Below are 20,847 nucleotides of genomic sequence, written 5' to 3' on the forward strand. Positions count from 1 at the left end.
CTCTGTGCCAAGTGTGAAGACTTGGAGTCTGTCCCCTTTCCAGTTAACAAATGTGTGGTGGCAAGGACCGAAGGGGAAACTGGAAGTGCGGAGGAGGGCCCCACAAATGTCAAGGGCAGACCGAAGGATGAGTGATGCCTGGAAGAAAGTAGAGAAATTTTACCCACCAAAATAAAACTGTATTTTTAAGCCCCTGATGTGTCCACATGCTCAGTCCAATCTGCTGATACTTAACCACCTCACCGTTTCCCCATTTAGTTGTTTCCTAAACTGAGGAGACAGATGTGTCTCCTGGTAAAATCCCTTGTCGTCCTTATGCAAGAAAGGAAACCCTGACTTAAACACAAAGCCACAGAACACGTTGATATTATGATGTCTTAGGGTCACACTTCCTAAAAAACAGAAAAAGAATCATTTTTCTTGAATCTTACCAACAAAATACTCCTGGATTCAGAAACTGACGAGAGGAGAGAAAGAGAGAGAGAGAATGAATTCATCCCAACCATCTACATCACAAGGCACAGGTAAAATTTGCAACTCTCCTTTTCTCTCATAGATCTTTCTTTTGGGAAGAGGTGATAAATATTTTGAGGGAAGGGACAATAGAAAAGTCTCCACTAGAACAAAAGAAGGGAGACAGAGACAGAACGCAAGAGAGGAAGATGAGGGAGGCAGTGGTTAGGGACCGTATGTTGTACAGAGGATCGCTGGGCTGGATTCCAGGGAGAGCTGAATCAGACCGCTCTGCCCACCCTTTCCCTGTGTTGTGTTGGGCAAGTCACCTCACTTCTCTAGAACCCACTTTCTCTGTCTGTAAAATGTGTATCTGGAGGGAGGGGGAGAGGAGCTACTAGAGGTTGGCCCGCGTTTTATCTGATCTGATTGACAGAGAGCTTGGGAAATAAGACACCGAAAAGAGGAGAGCAGGTGAGAGACAAAAAAAACAGAGAAGGTAAGAGGGAGAAATGGGAAAGAGAAAAATAGGAAAAGAAGGGGGAAAATCTGGGAAACTTAGGAAGGAAAAATTGCCCATCTCAGTTCACGAATCTTAAGATTAGCGAATCTAGTGGTTCTGAAAGATGGTTCTGGGAACTTGCTGGCTCAATACCAGGTCTCATGAAACATTAACTCTAGAGGCGAAGTGCCTTCATCTGTGTTTCAACAGACCTTCCAGATGATTCTGATGCATGCTGAAGTTTGAAACTTACTGCATATAGAACAGTGCGAGTGGAAGGAACTAAGTGGTTGGGTAAGAATCTCTTTTGTAACCTGCTAGGGAAGATTGACTATGTTTGCGTATTTCTTTCTACAGAGAAAAGATGCTTGTCTTCCCAAGTTCTCTTATGGACTGTTGCTGGGGTCTCCATGCTACTGCTCAGCGCCTGTTTTATCACCAGATGTATTGGTGAGTTTGAAAGGTCAAGTTTAATCTCCCTGGTGAATATTAGGGGTAAAATCTTTCTTGTTGCCTTTGGGTTCTCCTCCCACTCAAAAGGTATTTCTGTTCCACTTTCTTCCCTATTTATCTCCAGGTTATTGCTCAACTAGAACCCCAACTAGAACAGAATAGTTACCAAATTTCAGTGACCTCTGACACATTTTTCATGATAGACATTTTTCATCTCCTTGACGGCCTGTGTCCTTCCCTTTGCATTCATATCTTTAGGGTAGACTTCTCTATGGGATCCTAACCAGAAGCATGACAAAATCGCTTTTAGGAAGAAGGGTAGGGAGGGTTGGCATAGAGAGAGTAAAGATGCATTTGTTTTCTCTGGGCCTTTGGACCTGAGATAAAATACATTCACCTTCATAAATCAGGAAAATCATGAAATGTGAATTCCCTCTTCTTTCTTTGAGTAGGTAAATCTTGTTGTCTCTCTGTATAGAAGGACAAATAGGAAAAAAGAAAAGAAAAAGAAACCATGATGATTATTGGTACTTTCATTATAAATACAAAAATGATAATATTTATTTTTTTCAAGATAATGAACATTAACTCTGCACCTTTCCTTACAGTGACATATCGTGTCCTTCAACTCTGTGATGAGAATAAGTTCCAGCTACATGAGGCATTCATGGACTTCTCCTGCTCCAGGGATGGATTGGGTATAATAGTCCTCAAACTTGAACATCAGCATTTATATATTGACACTTTTTTTTAAAGATTTGATTCATTTATTTCAGAGAGAGACAGAGAGTGCAAGCATGAACCTCAGGGAGGGGCAGAAGGAGAAATAGACTCACCACTGAGCAGAGAGCCTGATGCAGGGCTCAATCCGGGGACCTGGACTCATGACCTGAGCCAAAGGCAGACGCTAATCGACTGAACCACCCAGGGGCCCCTATATCGACACTTTTTTTTTTTTGGCTTCTAGATTGATTTGGGGACAAGTAAAGTGGTTGGATGATGTTCTGTTTTTCAAAAACAAAATGTAAAATCTTGCCTGTACTATATGAGAATGCTGAGGAATCGGTAGGAAGACAGTTCTAGAACTTCGGAAACGCAATTAGCATCGGGACAGGAAATCTTGGAGACGTTTTAGAAAACTTTTAGAATAAATCTGAGGTATGTCTCAATAGAACCTGAAAGAGGAAGATTTTGTCTCCAGGAATGCATTTTCTTTTCCTCACTTGCTTCCAAATGGGGTGAAGGAGAAAAATATATATATAGATGAGGGAATTTGCAAATACTTCAGAAATTTACTCCCTATGCTATTACATATACAGTCGTATTCCAAGTCTTAACAAAATGCTATATGACGCTCCTCCGGGCTAGAGCACTCATGGAAACTTCTCTCCTCCTAGGTTCAGTCAAGAATTGCTGTCCATCAAACTGGGTACATTTTCAATCTGGCTGCTACTTCTTTTCTACTAACACCATGTCCTGGGCATCGAGTTTAAAAAACTGCTCCGACATGGGAGCTCATCTTGTTGTTATCAACACGCGGGAGGAACAGGTAGTTGGAGTGCAGCCTCCTCCAATGTCCGTGCGACCTTCTTCTCAGCATCTATCCCTTTCTCCATACGTGCATACAGTGTTTGGGCCACAGCTACTATTTGTTAAATGAATGTATTGAAATGCATGCCATTTCTACTATTTCTGTAAGTCGATACTTACTCGATTTTCATCTTGAGAAGAGCCTAAAACGAAGGGATTTCTATGTTCTGTTTCTTTATTAGGAAGATGGGGGGAGAAAAGGGCTGGGAGTTCATTTTAGAATGGCCATTACATTGATGAGCGTATCATATGATTATGTCAGATATGTCAAAGGTATGGCCACTATCCTTACGCTGTGATTAATAATGTTTCATGCTGGATATATACAGTAGATTTTGCTACAAATAACAGTAGGTAAACTTGGAATTAGTTATTGAGAACCTCCTTCTCTGTTAAAGATTTGATTCTATGGTATGCATATTTTTACCACAATAAAAAGAATCAGGAGATAATTCTCCATGATCTTACAATTTCAGAGCCACTTATCATCTGCAGGCTTTGTCCTACTTTATTTCTCTTAAGAACAATTGCCTTCAACATTTGTTCAAAATTGAAATAATTGATCTATTTTTTTTATTGTGTTGCTTACATAGGAATTCCTTTTCTTTGCGAAACCTAAAAGGAGAGAGTTCTATATTGGACTGACAGACCAGGTGAACGAGGGTCAGTGGCAATGGGTAGATGGAACACCTTTCTCAGAATCTCTCAGGTAATTTCCTTCTTGCAGGAGAATTTTAACACTGTGTCAAATCAAAGTTAGACCATTGCTGCAGGGAATTCGCAGAACCTCCTCCTGTTCCACAAGATATCTTTGGGTCAACCCTTCATAATACAATTTGCAAGAAGACAGACAAAGGAAGCATGAGGATCTAGTGCCCCCATTTCCTGAGACTATCTGAATACAGGGGAAATAACAGATGAAAAAGAGAGGGTTAGAATTAAAGACTAATTCATTGGAAATGCAGCAGAGACAGAGTGAAATTCAGAGTCTTATGCCCCAAACTAGTAAATAAGACAAAAATAATGATTTAAGAAAGTGGAGTTATGGAGTAAGAGCATGGAACCCCCTTGTTAATGTCTCTTTTCTCCTTAATAATGACCTTACTTTGTTACTGCACAGCACTTCGGAGTTTTCAAAGTTTTTCTCTCATTCATTATTTCATTTTACCTAAATTACACCTTTCTGGTATACATGGGTATCATTAATCTTTACTTAGCATTTGAGGAAACTAAAGGTCAGGAAGGTTAAGGTCCGTTCTAAGAGTACAGCCCAGATGCCCTGAAACTTGAGAAAGTCGCTTCACTACAGCACAATAACACCACTGAAGTATGTACCTACGTGAATACAGACTCAGTGTGGAATAAAGGGAACCAAAGGTAAGATGAGATATGAGTGTGAAGGAAACAAATCCATGAGAATATCAGAGCTTCAAAGGAAACACATCCACCAGAATATCAATAGCCACTCGTTATGGGTCGACAGCCATGAGGGAGCATGACAGAATAGAAAATCAGGAATATGCAGTTCAGCTTCACTCCTCATAAACTCTATGACTTAGACAAATGGTTTAGCTTTCCTGGGATTCATTTTCCTTATCAACAAAATGGAGATTATAGGGATACCTGGGTGGCTCAGTTGGTTAAGTGTCTGCCTTCGGCTCTGGTCATGATCTTGGGGTACTGGGGTCAGGTCTGCTTCTCCCTCTCCCTCTTTCTCTCCCCCGGCTTATGCACTTTCTCTATCTCTGTCCAATAAATAAATAAAATATTTTTAAATTAAAAAATAAAATGGAGATTACAATGCCTAACAAAAGTGTTGTGAAGTGATACAACACAAATGTCATTTGCCTAGCATGTAGGTCACTTGGCTTCTTGTAGCTGGGATTTTAAATCTCCTGCATGATTATTCTCGTTCAGCTTCTGGGATGTCGGAGAGCCCAATAATTTAGTGACAGTGGAGGACTGTGCCACCATCCGAGATTCTTCAAATCCCAGGAAAAATTGGAATGATGTGCCCTGTTTCTTCAGTATTTTTTGGATTTGTGAAATGCCAGAAATAAATGTCTAAAGCAACAGAAAAATTCTCTAAGAGCAGAAAGCACAACTAAAATGCATAAATATGGAGGCACAAGAGCATGAACATAGCTCCAACCGGAGAGAAGTGTGTTCGGCATTAATGAGGACTCCTTAGGGACATCGGGAGGACTTCGTTGCTTTTGCTACCAATAAAAATGAGTCGTTTTGAATGTTATAATTTGTGATGCTAATTGACATGCATGTCTCTCCATGTTAGTCTCAGGACTTCTCGAAACTTACCAATAAATTCTAGAACAAATGTCAGGAAAAGAAAAGCATGCTCCTTTGGGCACATTTGCTTCATTTGTGAAGACTGATGGAAAAATACAGGGACACAGAGCAAGAACAGAGCACAGCAAGAATAGGATTTTCAAAGTGACTTTGAAGCCCCTGAATTCAGGCTCTGGTCAATTCTTCTTTCTGGCTCCTGAAAAGTCTACATTCTCTTCTCAATTGCATACCATTTTTACCTCTGCCCGAGCAAGTATCTTCACTATGTTCTCCTGTACAATGAGTAAGAAACTCCCTCAAGTCATGAAGCTTATCCCTGCTTCAAAGACATGTGGACTTCCCAGGTAATGGCCTTGACTATGCCTCGCTAGGAAAAATCCATGCTGAGCTTCGGCTCCAAACAGACTATGATTCAGTCCGTTCATCCCAAGAACTCCCTTTTCTTTTTCTTCTCTTCCACCGAATAACTGAATCTCACCTCAGTTTGTGGCTCTTGCTCAGCTAGGGTCCAACAGTCAAATTGTTTGAAGAGAACATTCAGCTTGACAATTTCCTATCTCAAGCCTATCCACTACTAGCATATTTTTTTCAGTACTGATAAGGTTATTCAAGAATATTTAAATAACACAGTACCTTTAATAACCATGTTTCTTGCACACAGCACCATAAAAAGACCCTCCAAATTCATACATTGGAATGAATGTGTAATCATGAAATGGGAAAATTCAACTATGTAAGTGAATATATTATCTTTCCTTAAAAATGTTTATTCTTCTTAGGTATAAGAGACCACGTGTGGTTTTAAAACCAATATGCCTTTAAATCTAAAGTCATTTGACCCAAAAGTAATCCAGTACATATATTTTCTACTTTCTAGTTTCCTTTTTTCAAATTATAAACATCAATGAAAGACATATGGAAATACTTTTATTCACCATTGTTTCTTTGTGGTTGGCTATAATTTGTTATTTTAAATTTTATTTCAGGGACACCTGGGTGGCTTAGTGGGTTAGGCCTCTGTCTTTGGCTCGGGTCATGATCTCAGGGTCCTGGGATCGAGCCCCGCATTGCGCTCTCTGCTCAGCGGGGTGCTGGCTTCCCCCTTTCCCTCTGCCTGCCTCTCTGCCTACTTGTGATCTCTTTCTCTCTGTCAAATAAATAAATAAATAAAATCTTTAAATTTTATTTCAATATTGAAAGATATATGAAAGTATTAGTATACTTTATTCACCATATATTTATAATTTGTTATGCAATTAACTTTGTCTTCAAAGTTTGGCAAGAAAAGAAACAATCACTCAGGGTTTACTGGTTAAAGATCAACAGAAACCAAGTTATTTATATGGAAAATTCTGAGGGGTACATCATCTGGTTGATTCTATTTTAAAATATACTTTTACAATAGGGCCTACAAAAATATTCAGGCACCAGAAAAGCCAGAAATTTCCAAAAAATAAAAGAGTAAGCAATCATCTATAGTCCCAAGACCATATTCCCAAAGTAAATCACTGTTAAGATGTAAATATTACCATGTGGGCCTCTAAATATTTTAAAGAAAAATCATTCTAATAGATTTGGTGAAAATAATACACACTCATTATCAAAAATTTTTACTCATATGTTATCATGAATATGTAAATGTTATCACAGCTGAATCTTGTACTGTATCATGATTATGTATTATATTACATACTTTCTTAAATACATTTTGCTTTTTGTATAGCTAATATTGGCAGCATTTTTTATATATCAATAGTTTTCTATGTACTGATTAATAATGCGTCCCTTAACTACGCAGAATTGTACATCACCTCTCAATGCATTCAAATACATTCTATCAGTCCCATATTTTTAAGAGGAAAAGAAATCCTCTTGGAACTGTCTTCCTTTTCTGATCTGAACTGGGATTGTTCTTATGGTTTCTTTCATAGCCATTATTTTGTTGATTTTTATTAGACAAAGGAAATATTTTATCACTTAAAGGTTATTTCAGATTATGATATACCAATATAATGAAACACTATTTAGTTATTTGGAACAAGGTATAAAACATTTCCCAAACCATATTTTTAAGTAAAAAATGCAAGATGATTACCCAAAAACACAAATAATCCAATTAAAAAATAAGCAAAAGACATGAACAGACATTACTCCAAAGAAGACAAAATCTTTTCATGGGTCTATGAAAGATGCTCAACATCATTCATCATCAGGGGAAAACAAATCAAAACCACAATGAGATATCTCCTCACACCAGTGAGAATGGCTAAAATCAAAAACACAAAAAACAACAAGTGTTGGCAAGGATGTGAAGAAGATTGTTGGTGAGAATGCAAGTTGGTGCAGTCACTGTGAAAACAGTATGGATGTTCCTCAAAAAAATAAAAATAGAACTGCCATACTATCACACTACTGGGTGTTTACCCAAAGAATATAAAAACATTAATTCAGAGGGATACATGCACCCCTATGTTTATTGCAGCATTATCTATAGTAGCCTAACTATGGAAGCAGCCCAAATGTCCATCAATTGATGAATAGATAAAGAAGAGTGATATACACATCACACACAACAGAATTATACACATACAACATTATAGTGTGTATATATATATATATACATATATATATATATACACAAATACACATATGTGTATGTATATATATATACACACACACACACACACACACACACACACAAATAAATACACACACACACACACACATACATACACACACACTCAACAGAATATTACTCGGGTGAAATCTTGCCATTTGCACAAGAGTGTTATTATGCTAAATGAAATAGAGAAAGACAAATACCACATGATTTCACATATGTGGAATTTAAGAAACAAAACAAATGAGCAAGGGAAAAAAAAGAGAGAGACAAACCAAGAAACAGACTTTTAATTATAGAGAACAAACTGGTGGTTACCAGAGGAGAGGTGGTAGGGAAAGGGGGAAAGAAGAGATGGGGATCAAAGAATACCCTGATCATGATGAAAAACAAAGAGACAAAACCCCTGAGATTCATGGGAGAAAAAAAATTGCAAGACATTTAAGATGCTATAGATAATGTTTCCACTAGTGTTAGAAAAAAATGGGTTGTATATGTATATACATTTATATAACATGTATTTAAACATATACAGAAATATGTATAAGAAACTGACGATCATAGTTTCTCTAAAGAGGCATTTAAGGGACTGGAGTTCAGGGTGGAAGATTTAACTCATACTTTCATTTATAATTTTCTGGTTTGCCTTTTTAACATATACATATCATACTTTTTCAAAGACAAAACCAGTGTTTAAATTTTTTTTAATTTTTTTAAATTTCTTTTCAGCATAACAGAATTCATTGTTTTTGCACCACACCCAGTGCTCCATGCAATATGTGCCCTCCTTAATACCCACCCCCTGGCTCCCCCAACCTCCCACCCCCCGCAGTGTTTAATTTTTTTAAGTGTTTCAAACTTCTAGGACTACCACAGTGTCCTAATAAATTTTGCAGTTATTTTTATGAAATTACTATCAGCTGTCTTAAAGAAATTTTGAAGAATAGGAGAAGTGCCATGAGAGGTGGGGACAGACTGAAAGGGGCTGAGGGGAGAAACAGGGGGACCATTCAGAAGGCTATTGCAATAATCCAGGTAAGAAAGGTGGTCTGTGGTGGGCACCAAAGAGGTACTGAAAAATAATCAGACTGCAAGAAATAGATTAGGGAGCACCTGGGTGGCTCAGTCAGTTGAGTAACTGACTCTTGATTTCAGCTTAGGTCATGATCTCAGGGTTGTGAGATTGAACCCCTTGTTGAGCCCCACATCAGGCTCTGTGCTTGGTGGGGAATCTGCTTGAGATTCTCTCTCTCTCTCTCAAATAAATACACAAATCTTAAAAAAAATTAAAGAGTTTATCATAACTGGGGCCAAAATAATGGCATACCACTACCAGTTGGAATACCCCACCTTGTAAAAATCTGAGCAGAGGAAAGCAATGACTAAGAGATGGCATCATCTGAGCCATTTTGGTTGATATGTCATCAATGCACACCAACTGAAAAGGAAATACTCTGATATACTATCAAGAAAGCAACGTTAATGAAAATGAATTCTCACAGAAAAGATGACTCCTGCCACCATACCACACAAAAACATAGTATCTTGAATGAATAGAACAAAAATAAATAAGGCCATCATAACTAAAATTTTTCTATTTTCTCAGCAGGTTTTCTCTGTTCCAATGGTGCAGGTACATTCTTCCCTAGTCTAATTGGTTCTTCTTTTCTGTCCCCATCACAAGGACTTCTTTGGAGGTTTCTAGTTGAATGCTGTTCCAGGTAATTTACAAATACTTTTTGTCTCAAAGTTACAAGGAGAATCATTCCATGTCCATTTGTCTTGGACATTAACAAGGACAATACAATTTTCTTCCTGATTTTTGGGTTCACCCTCATGCCATAATCTGAAATGAAAGAAAAATATTTATATTTATATTTATATTTATATTTATATTTATATTTATATTTATATTTATGTGTGTGTGTGAGTGTGTGTGTATGTGTAGGTCAGGAGACATGCAGGGAAAATGTCTTTGGTGAAAAATACGGAGTGCACTAATAGAAGTATCATAGTATATTAGTATAGGGGTTACTCAACACATAGTGCTCTATTCTGAGTAAGCATTCCTACATCAGTATACTGCAGCCCAAATGAATTCTGCTTGCTATCTTCCCAGCTTTGCCTATAAAGCTCTTACACCCCAGTCAACATACTCACAAATTACGTGGGTTAAATGCTGTCTTGTTCACCAAGGATCGGCCTCCATGATTCTCATCTCTAAGTCCCAGGAAATATGAAAATCGTCTCTCCAAAAATTGAGTAATAAAGTTCTGCATAAAAATATAAATTTTGTATAATTACACAAAAATTTTATAAAAATTATAATTTTATAAGTATATTTGCATTTATCATTTGATAGCTATTATGTTAGGTGACATAATAGCTAACACAATATTATGTTATGTTAGGAAAAGCTATTATGTTAGGAAAAGAGAAATGGTCAGACAGATTATTAGCTAAGCACAAAAGCAGTGTCATCAGACAGATGTGCTTTCAAATCCTGCCTCTGCCATTTACTGTGTAATGCAGTAAGTGCTCTAATCTCACCAAACCCAAGATTTCTGATCTCCAAAAGGACCACTCTACTACTGCACAGAGTTACTGTGATGAGTAAGTGAGATCACGCTTGCAAATCACTTAGCACAATGTTTAATAGGATCACATTTTTTAAAACTTTCATTTTTAAAATTGCCTTTTATGCATGTGTGTATTAAATTAAGTTCCATTTTATTCAAAAAGTTGGTGAACCTATAGATTGCAAAGCCATGGGGACAGAATCCTCTGGGAAACCTCCCTAAGAAAAGAGTAGAATGTGAGTTACATATATACTATATATATGCATATAGTGTGTGTATGTGTGTGTGTGTATATATATATATATATATATATATATACATATGGAAGTATATTACAAGAGGAAATTGTGTTTTAAGAAGTGCTTTAAAAAGGGGCACCTGGGTGGCTCAGTGGGTTAAAGCCTCTGCCTTCAGATCAGGTCACAATCCCTGGGTCCTGGGATCAAGCCCCACATCGGGCTTTCTGCTCAGCGGGAAGCCTGCTTCTCCCTCTCTCTGCCTGCCTCTCTGCCTACTTGTGATCCCTCTCTGTCAAATAAATAAATAAATAAAGTCTTTTTTTTTTAAGTGCTTTAAAAAATTAAAAATTAAAAAAAAGAAGTGCTTTAAAGAACTGAATGAAACTTAAGAATTTTTTTTACTTAGAGTTACAACCATGCTACTGAATTGTATTTCTTATGATTTCTCCTGAGAAGCTATTTCAGTCCTGCTTAACCATTCATTTATTCACTTACTCACCAAACATTTATCAAGACCTATCCAGTGTCCCTAGCACTGTGCAGGACTTTGGAGATGCAAAGATTAGGAGAGCACAGCCACAGACCTCTGCAAAGGAGAGTCATTGGCAGACAGGGAGCAGTGAACAGATAACCTCAGTACAGTGTAAGTGCCATGACCACACAGTGCACAAAGTACCACAGGTGTCTCTCCAAATTAGAACAGGGAGGATGGCATAGGGAAGGTGGTCAGGGTAGTTTTCTGGAGGAAATAACATGTGAATCAAATCTGGAAAGACCAAAAGTTGGCCAGATGAAGAAAAATGAGCAAGGAAGATAAAACAGATGAAGCAAAGGCATAGAGGCAGAACAGAGAAATTCCTCTTTCTATGCAAAGAGATTCAAAGAGCAGAGAGATGGATTTGAGCCTTCCAACATACCAGCTCAGCTTCTGTGCTGATGGTGGCCAGATGAGCCCCCATCCTCATGCAGTTCCTTTCGCTCTTAACCCATGTCTTGTTGTCATTAAGAGGAAAATAGCAGTTGGACTGGAATGCTCTCCAGCCAAAAGGACAACAATTCCAGGTGGTCCCTCATAAGAAAATTGAAATGAAAATCAGTTGCAAAGGAGCATTTTATCTCTAAGAGATTGCATAGTTATTCTGCTAACTATCCAGTTAATATTTTTTGGAAATAATACCAAGATTACCAATGTCATTTTGTTCCCCTTTTTAAAAAATCCTGAAAATTGCATTTCTAAATATTTCTGAGCAAAAGTATCTGAATCACATAGTGACTTATATGGAAATCGTAAGATATTCTCTTAGAAGACAACATCATTTTTCAATGTCCATGTATTTACTTCTATTTTTGAAGTGCTTCTAGAACAAAGCAGGTAATTTTATCTAAAGAGGGTAGAGAACCTACTAGAACTCTCAAGCATTTGCCCATCCTCCCAAAGGATGGGGGATTTTACAGATTCTAGCAAAATATAAGAGACAAAGTCACTTTGGAAAAGCTGTATATTCTAGGAGGGAAGTCCTTAAGATATGCCTGAATCAAAAGAAAATGGAATTAAACTAATGTTATGTTTTGGATGCCAAAAATGGATCCTAAATGTGTTGTTATATTCTCCAGTTATTCAACTAATTACAGTCATGAGAAATCTATTTCTATTTATTGATGTTTACTCTTGTACCAGATACTCCTATTGTTCTAATCTCTCCTCATTTACTACTGATTACTTTAAATTGGACTCTGAATCTGAATGGAAATGGAAGTAAGACAAAACAAAGAGGCAGGGCTGCCTGGGTGGCTCAGTGGTTTAAGCCTCTGCCTTCAGCTCAGGTCCTGATCTCGGGATTCTGGGATCAAGTCCCACATCGGGCTCTCTGCTAGGCAGGGAGCCTGCCTCCTCCTCCTCTCTCTCTCTCTACTTGTGATCTCTCTCTCTGTCAAATAAATAAAATCTTAAAAAAAAAAAAAAAAAACAAAGAGGCAACCCATGGAATGGGAGAAGATATTTGCAAATGACACTACAGACAAAGGGCTGATATCCAAGGTCTATAAAGAACTCCTCAAACTCAACACTCAAAAAATAGATAATCACCTCAAAAAATGGGCAGAAGACATGAACAGACACTTCTCCAAAGACACATGAAAAAATGTTCATCATCATTAGCCACCAGGGAAATTCAAATCAAGACCACATTGAAATACCACCTTACACAGTTAGAATGGCCAAAATTAACAAGACAGGAAACAACATGTGTTGGAGAGGATGTGGAGAAAGGGAAACCCTCTTACACTATTGGTGGGAATGCAAGCTGGTGCAGCCACTTTGGAAAACAGTGTGGAGATTCCTTAAGAAATTAAAAATAGCTACTTTATGACCCTGCAATTGCACTACGGGGTATTTACCCCAAAGATACAGATGTAGTGAAAAGAAGGGCCATCTGTACCCCCATGTTCATAGCAGCAATGGCCACAATTGCCAAACCATGGAAAGAGCCAAAATGCTCTTCAACAGATGAATGGATAAAGAAGATATGGTCCATATATACAATGGAATATTATGCCTGCATCGGAAAGGATGAATACCCAACTTTTGTATCAACATAGACGGGACTGGAAGAGATTATGCTGAGTGAAATAAGTCAAGCAGAGAGAGTCAATTATCATATGGTTTTATTTACTTGTGGAGCATAAGGGATAACATGGAGGAGATTAGGAGAAGGAAAGGATAAGTGAATTGGGGAAAATCAGAGGGGGAGATGAACCATGAGAAACTGTGGACTCTGAGAAACAAACTGAGGGTTTTAGAGGGGAAGGGGGTGGGGGGTTAGGTGAGCCCGTTTGTGGGTATTAAGGAGGGCCCATATTGCATGGAGCACTGGGTGTGGTGCATAAACAATGAATCTTGGAACACTGAAAAAATAAAATAAAATGAATTGTTAATTTTAAAAAAGGAAATGGAAGTAAGAAAGAAATTATCCTATGCTCTTTTCTATCTACCTTTCAATTTTGATTTCTCTCTGGTGCATGTCAGCTTCATGTGGTACTCTGGTAACTTGAACACTCTTGCTTCTCTCCTGCAGCGTAGAATGTTGTGATGAGTTACTGTCAAAGGGGAAAAGAGTTAGTTTTATTTTCCTATATAATCACTTACTTAGGGAAATGGGAGCTGGTCACTCTGGTCCCTCTCTTCTCCTAAGAGTTAAGGTAACTAACCCTTATTCTTATTACCCAGTTCCTCTGTTCCAGCCCCAGGTGAATAGGTTGAAAAGAATTGTCAAAAATTAATATTTTATTATCATCCATTTTGTGGTTTATGGGAGTAGTTCTGCAAACCTTTAACCTTTTAAGCATATTTTTCTATCAGAATCTGTTTTAGAGTGGAGATTTTTAGAGAATACTGGGATAGTTCTGCCAAGTATTATCAGCTAGATACATTCTCTTATCTTTAAATATTTTTACTTTGAGGGAAACCTGGGTGGCTCAGTCGGTTGAGCATCTAACTCTTGATTTTGGCTCAGGTCATAGTCTCAGGGTTGTGAAATCAAACCCCACATTGGGCTCTGTGCTGTGCATGGAGCCTGTTTAAGATATTCTCTCTCTCTCTCTCTCTTTCTCTCTCTCCCACCACCCCTTGCCCATCCCATTCACACACTCGCTCTCCCTTTCTCTCTTCCCAAAATAAGTAATAAATAAATAAATAAATAAATATTTTTACTTTGAAACATAATCAAGTGCAAAGAAGTGAAAAACACAAATGTACAGTTTATCAAATTATTATAAAGTGAACACTCTAGGTAACAACAATCTGGCTTAAGAAACACAACATTGCCAATACCTCAGGTGGCTTTCACATCCCAAATACAACCCACTTCCTCTTTCTTAAGGGTAACTATACCATGGCTTTTAAACCAATCATTTTGTGCTTTGCTTCAAATTTTACTCCTTGATAACATATCCCTAAACCCTACAGATCAGATTTGCCTGCTTTTGAACGTCATATAAATAAAATGATAAAATATGCATTCTTTTGGTTCAGTCTTTTGCTCAGTGTTATTTCTGAAATTTATTTTTATTGTTACATACAGCTATAATCCATTTATTTTTAATACTATAATGTGATCTACTGTCTTAATGCACTAAAATGTATAGCCTTCTTCTGGTAGACATTTGCTTTGCTTCCAGTGTTTGGCGATTATGAATGATACAATTCTGAGCATTTTTGACCATGCATCCTAGAGCACATGAGCATACATTTCTGTAGGCTATATGCCTAGGAGTGGAATTGCTGGTAATAAAATATGCATATTGCCAATATGATAGTGGCAAAGTTTTCCAAAGTGGTTGTACTGCTCTATGCTCCCATAAGCAGCAGTTCATGGGAGTTTCAGTTGCTCCACATCATCATCAATACTTAATAGCACTAGAATTTTTAATTATTGCCATCCTGGTATGTTTGCAATGGTATCTCATTTTGTGAGTTGAATTTTCATTTCCCTGAAAACTAATGAGCTTGACATTTTTTATGTGTTCATTAAACATTTCAATTTTTCTTTTCTATAGTGCCTATTCAAAATTTTGCCTATTTTTCTGCTGTATTGTCAGGACTTTTTTCCTATTGTTTTGAAAGAATTGTTTATATATACTGTACATTAATTTTTTATCAATTATATGCATTATAAACATCTTCTATGGCTGCTTTGTTTCTTGGTATTTTTGTTGTACACTAATTCTTACTTTAATGTAGTATAATTTGTCAATATCTTCTTCACTGGCTAGCACATTTTATGACTTAAGAAATCATTCCCTGACTTGAGGATATGAATATATTCTCATTTATCTTCTAAAAAGCATTATTGATTTGCTTTTCACATTTGGCCAATAATTCATGTCAGGTTGGTTTTATACATGATATACAGGGGACAGATTTCATTTTTTGAATGAGGATAGTCAATGGTCTTAATTGATTGAACAAAATTGTCCTTTCCCTATACCTGCAGTATCCCCTTCTGTTTTATATAAACAGTTCATATATGCAGGATCTGTAACTAAGCTTTCTATTCCTTTCCTCTGGTCTATTTGTCTGTACTTGCACCTATACTATATTATCGTAATTATAATAATTTTATACAAGGTCTTGCTACTAGAAAGAACAAATCTTTCAACTGTTCTTTTCAAAGCCAGACTACAGTCTATCTGAAAGTTGGTTTTTTGCTGGTTATTCTTTACTGATAAGATACAGCCCCTTATAATCTCAGTCAAAACTGGGGAATGATTTACTCCAGCCACCAACCTTCATAGGTCTAGAAAAGGGTTTAACTTCCATCATTCATTCCCTGACATAAGATAGCACCATCAAAGGACAAAAGGTTAAAAATGTAGCTCTGAATTTTAAATTCAAGACCCTGAAAAGCAGTATGGATTGAAATGTTGGGACGGGGAATCAAAATAACAAAAGACTTAGAGGAACTTCATGAATGTTGTTTGGGGAAATTCACAGAGTTCCATTTCTGCTAATAACTTACCCAAACAGTTTGCAATAAAACAAGCACTGAGAACTGAGATGTAAAAAACAGCAATGGCCCAAGAGATCATCTGGGAATGCTGGCCTCTGACTAGGGCAAAAGGAAAGATAAATACATTGTCTTCTCTGCCACAAGAACTGGGGAATATATTCTACTGAGAAGTAAGCTAAATATGAGCTCATCCACAATATTTTAGATCTAGAGGAGAGCTTAAAGATTTCCTCCTGAATAAATCAGTTTTAGAATTTACTGATAAAAACATACATACATACATACATACATACATAAAAATATAACCTTTTTTTAATGGAAAGGCTTTTTATAAGACAGAAAACTCAAAGATCATAAAAAAATTGATAATTTGGCTCCATAAAGATTAAAACTTCTATATGACACAAATAATGTTAAAACACAAGGGACATATGAAAGAAAATTTTTTCACAATATTAATGTCTAGACTGTATAGAGAATTTCAAAAAGCAACTTAAAAACTGAGCAAAAGTTTGACCAGGAAATTTGCTGAAAATTTAGTTTGCTGAAATTATGAATGATCATTAAACAGAAAAGTATGCTCAAAGAAATGCAAACTAAAATATTATGGTATAATTTTTCACATATGAGATTTTTAAAAGAAAATAGAAAATATATAGTATCAGCAAGACTGAGGAAAAATAAACTCTCTTGGTGTTAGCATATAGTTTATGCTAAACTATAAATTAGAAAGCTTTTAGACAGACCAAGTTAGCAACACTTATCAACTTCTAAGTGCATCATATTTACCACAACAATATCAATTCTAGAGTTCTATCATGTAGAAAAATTGAACTTATTTCTATGAAAGGATATTCATTGCAGTACTTGTAGAAATATATAATTTTAAAATTAATAATTAAAATTAAAATAATTAAAATTAATGTTTTACTTCACCTCATCACTCTACCATGGCAAACTTCAATGGGACCACAGTGTACCCTGGTCCTGAAATACAGCTTTTTATGTAACAATATGTCTTGGAGACTTTTTCTGTCAACACCTACTAATATATAGGATTATTTGAATCACTGCAAAATTCCATCACAGAGATTCACCATCATTTGGAATCTGTACTATTAGTAATATACAAGCAAGTATTGGTTTCTGGTGTTTTTTTCTGTTTCTAAAAGTACTGCAATGAATATCCTTTCATAGAAATAATAATATTTGTTCTATTTCTCAAAAATATTGTTTAATATTCTTGTAATACAAATACATTGTGACCCTTAAGTACAGCACAAAATGGGATAAAGTCAGAGCCTTAGGTAAACTGTGAACTTTAGTTGGTGTGTTTTGTCTATCTTCCTTCCTCCTCTTACCTTTAAAAGAATCTTCCCAAATTGCTCTCTTTCTTTCCATCTTATTTTTCTTTTGCATAATTTATCTCATCTTGGCCCAATGTATGTTTCACAAAGAAGTTTCTCTTACCCAACATACTTGAGTTTATCTATGACCTTTCTCCTCACCAAAGTCATTGTCATTTCCTCTAACTCCTCTTCATCATCTTCAATCTTCAGAACTATAATTACCGTTAATTTATATTTTTAAATCTTAGTCATAATTACATTTGTTTCTTTAAAACTGAGAGGAGAGAATGTACTCACGTTTATTTTGAGGTTCTTCTTGCTCCATTGTGGGTTAATTCTCTTCCTGTCCAGTGGTTGGGAGAATGAGAAGCCTCTTCTGATTTTGCCCCAAGTGTATATTTCTGTGGGTAAGGAGTATACCCTCAGAAGTACTTGAGATTGAACATTAATCTTACTTATTCTGGTAAGATCAGAAAGTTCTCTACATAAAAGACAAGTTGAAAGAAGAAGTCTTTTCAAAGACAAGTTTCCTTTGATTCACTCTGAGAAACAGAGCAAAGACGAAAGGAAATTGGGAAAGCAACACCCAAAAACAGCCAGTAGAAATTTCCATGAAGTATGTTGAGATCACTAGATTAGTGTGTCATGTGAAATTTCTCAATTTGTTTTTATTCATTCAAACAAAAAGTTTAGCAATGGCCTAAAAGAATAATCATTATGCTTAATAAAAATTTAATACACATTCCTTCATCTTTCTTTCTTTCTTCTTCTTTTTTTTTTAGGGAGGGGTGTTATATTTTCAAATTACATGTTACATGCTTGAGGTAAATTATGCCTTAAAAATGTCTCTAAGCTGAATAAGTTGTATGCAAGATGACAAAAGATAATGCCAGTAATGAGCTAAAGCTTTTTTTAAAAAAGATTTTATTAATTTATTTGAAGGAGCACAGAGGGAAAGTGAAAGGGAGAAGGTGGCTCCCTTCTGAGCACAGAGCCCAAGGTGAGGCTCAGTCCCAAGACCCTGGGATCATGACCTCAGCCAAAGGCAGACGACTGAGCCAGGCGCCCCTGAACTAAAGCTTTTAATGTACACAATGTATGTATACTGTATGTAAAGACACAGTAACTTCTGTTTTGGGGTTGAGAAAGGGATGGTGGAGCTGTTGATTAAATCCCCAAATCTTCCTAGATGAGAGAAAATAAGCTTATTAAGGCAATGGAAAAGGAAATGTAACATTCTGTGGTAAAGACATCATCAGGTTCCTGTCTTCTTTTACAGTGCCATCATGGACTGAATGTTGTGTCCTATAGCCATGCTGGCATTGTGATCTCTAGAGTCCCAGCCACTAGAACTGTGAGATAAAAATTCCTGTTGTTTAAGCCACTAATCTATGGTATTTTGCTACAGCAGCCTGAGATCACAAAAACAAGTATCCAGCAGCTTAGAGATCCTTCTTAAATTCTAGCTTCCAAAATATGGCCCTTCACCTGCCTTCTTCCTTAAGCTACAATATTATTTTAAGTATATATACACACACACATATGTACACACACATACATATTTGGTGATCTTGAATGAAATACTACTGTGTTAAGTTGGAAGTGGGAGGAAGTAAAATTATAGATTTGACAACACATATATTTTTCAACACTGTCACAACCAAAGTATTTCCACAGCAACAATATTACTTACCCACAAACTCTCAAAGTGACCCTAGAAACTACATCTTTATCTAAAGTAATATGTATTCTTTATTAAAAGGATCTAGGAATCTTAGAGGATATATAAATCCCACCTAGAACAGGAAAAAATAAACTACACCTGGCACATTCTGTGTGCCCAGAAAACAAACATGATTTCAAATACATGAGAGAAACTCTGCTCTAGAAAGTTTACAGAGCCAAATGAAAAGATGCGTCTAAGGTGTAGTTAAGATGACAAAAAGACAGGGGTGCCCACCTGGTTCAGCTGGTAATGTGTCTGACTCTTGATTTCAGCTTGGGTGATGACCTCAGGTTTATGGGACTGAGCCCTGCATTGGGCTCCATGCCCAGCAGTGAGTCTGCTGGAGATTCTCTCTCTCCCTCTGCCTCCACATGCTCTCTCTCTCTCTCTCTAAAATAAATAAATACATATTTTTGTAAAAATAGCTATAGCTTCAACAACTTGTTAATGGATGGAGACACAATAAAAATGTAAATGTTGACATCAAAAATGTACAAAGAGAGAGAGTAAAAGATGGAGTTTTGGCATGCAAGCAAAGTTAAATTGTTATCAACATAAAATAGATTTATTTTTACAAGATGTTTGATGTAAACCTCATGGGATCACAAAGTAAAAATCTAAAATAGATTCACTTAGATAAAGAGAAAGGAAACAAAGCATACCACTACAGAAAATCATTGATTGCAAAGGAAGGCATAAAGGGGGAGAGGAGGCGGAATGGAACAACGAAACACTAGAAAATAATAAGATGGCATTAGCAAGTTCTTGCCTATCAATAATTACTCTTATTGGACAATGGATTAATGGATTGAATGCTCTAATCAAAGGCACAGAGTGGCTGGATGGTTAAAAAAACAAGACCCATCTATAAGACACTCACCTCAGCTCTAAACATATACAGAGATTCAAAGTGAAGGGATAGCAAAAGATACTTCATGCAAGCAAAAACAAAAAAAAATCTATTCTAAAATAAGACAATATAAAATTTAAGTCTAAAATGGTAACAAGAGACAAAGATAGTTATTATGTAATGGTAAAATGCCACTACATCAAGAAAACAAATCAAACAAATATATACACACACATCAGAGCATCTATAATATTTCAAGAAAATATAAACAGACATAAAGAGAGAAATAGAAAATAATCCAATAATAAGGGAGCTCAATTCCTCACTTTCAACAACAAATAGATTGTTGAGACAGAACATCAATAAGGAAACAATGGACTTGAAACAAACTAGACTAAATGAACCCAACAGACATATCCAAAACATTCCATCCAATAGCAGTAGAGTATATATCCTTCTCAAGTGCAAATAGAGTATTTTTCAGGATAAATCACATGATATTCACAAAACAAATTAAAGTTTAAGAAGACTGAAATTATACTAAGTACCTTTTCTAAACACAATGAAACTAGAAATCAATAACAAGAGGAAAGCTGGGGAAAAAAAACATAAATATGGAGAGATTAAACAACATTCTCTTGAATGGGTCAACAAAAAAATCAAAAGGGGGGG

The 20,847-nt window shown here is 36.4% G+C and overlaps 2 protein-coding genes across 2 annotated transcripts; one reads left to right on the forward strand and one right to left on the reverse strand.

Annotated features, from left to right (window-relative positions):
- The first annotated feature begins 272 nt into the window (after positions 1 to 272).
- Positions 273 to 6,307, forward strand: LOC111159764 (C-type lectin domain family 4 member E-like). Its single transcript, XM_022522353.1, has 6 exons — positions 273 to 524; positions 1,313 to 1,405; positions 2,017 to 2,106; positions 2,806 to 2,957; positions 3,592 to 3,707; positions 4,916 to 6,307. Exons 1-6 carry the CDS (start codon positions 488 to 490, stop codon positions 5,064 to 5,066), a joined length of 639 nt encoding a protein of 212 aa, XP_022378061.1. The 5' UTR covers positions 273 to 487; the 3' UTR covers positions 5,067 to 6,307.
- Positions 6,308 to 9,387: 3,080 nt separating this feature from the next.
- Positions 9,388 to 17,943, reverse strand: LOC111159815 (C-type lectin domain family 4 member D-like). Its single transcript, XM_022522442.1, has 6 exons — positions 17,897 to 17,943; positions 16,260 to 16,349; positions 13,735 to 13,839; positions 11,661 to 11,812; positions 10,086 to 10,198; positions 9,388 to 9,771 (listed from the first exon to the last, which is right to left on the reverse strand). The coding sequence occupies exons 1-6, from the start codon at positions 17,922 to 17,924 to the stop codon at positions 9,627 to 9,629; spliced, it is 633 nt and encodes a 210-aa protein (XP_022378150.1). The 5' UTR covers positions 17,925 to 17,943; the 3' UTR covers positions 9,388 to 9,626.
- Between the last annotated feature and the right edge of the window lie 2,904 nt (positions 17,944 to 20,847).

This window comes from Enhydra lutris, unplaced genomic scaffold (genome assembly GCF_002288905.1).
Source record: "Enhydra lutris kenyoni isolate GAN:26980312 unplaced genomic scaffold, ASM228890v2 scaffoldscaffold69, whole genome shotgun sequence".
In the NCBI taxonomy this organism is placed as follows: Eukaryota; Metazoa; Chordata; class Mammalia; order Carnivora; family Mustelidae; genus Enhydra; species Enhydra lutris.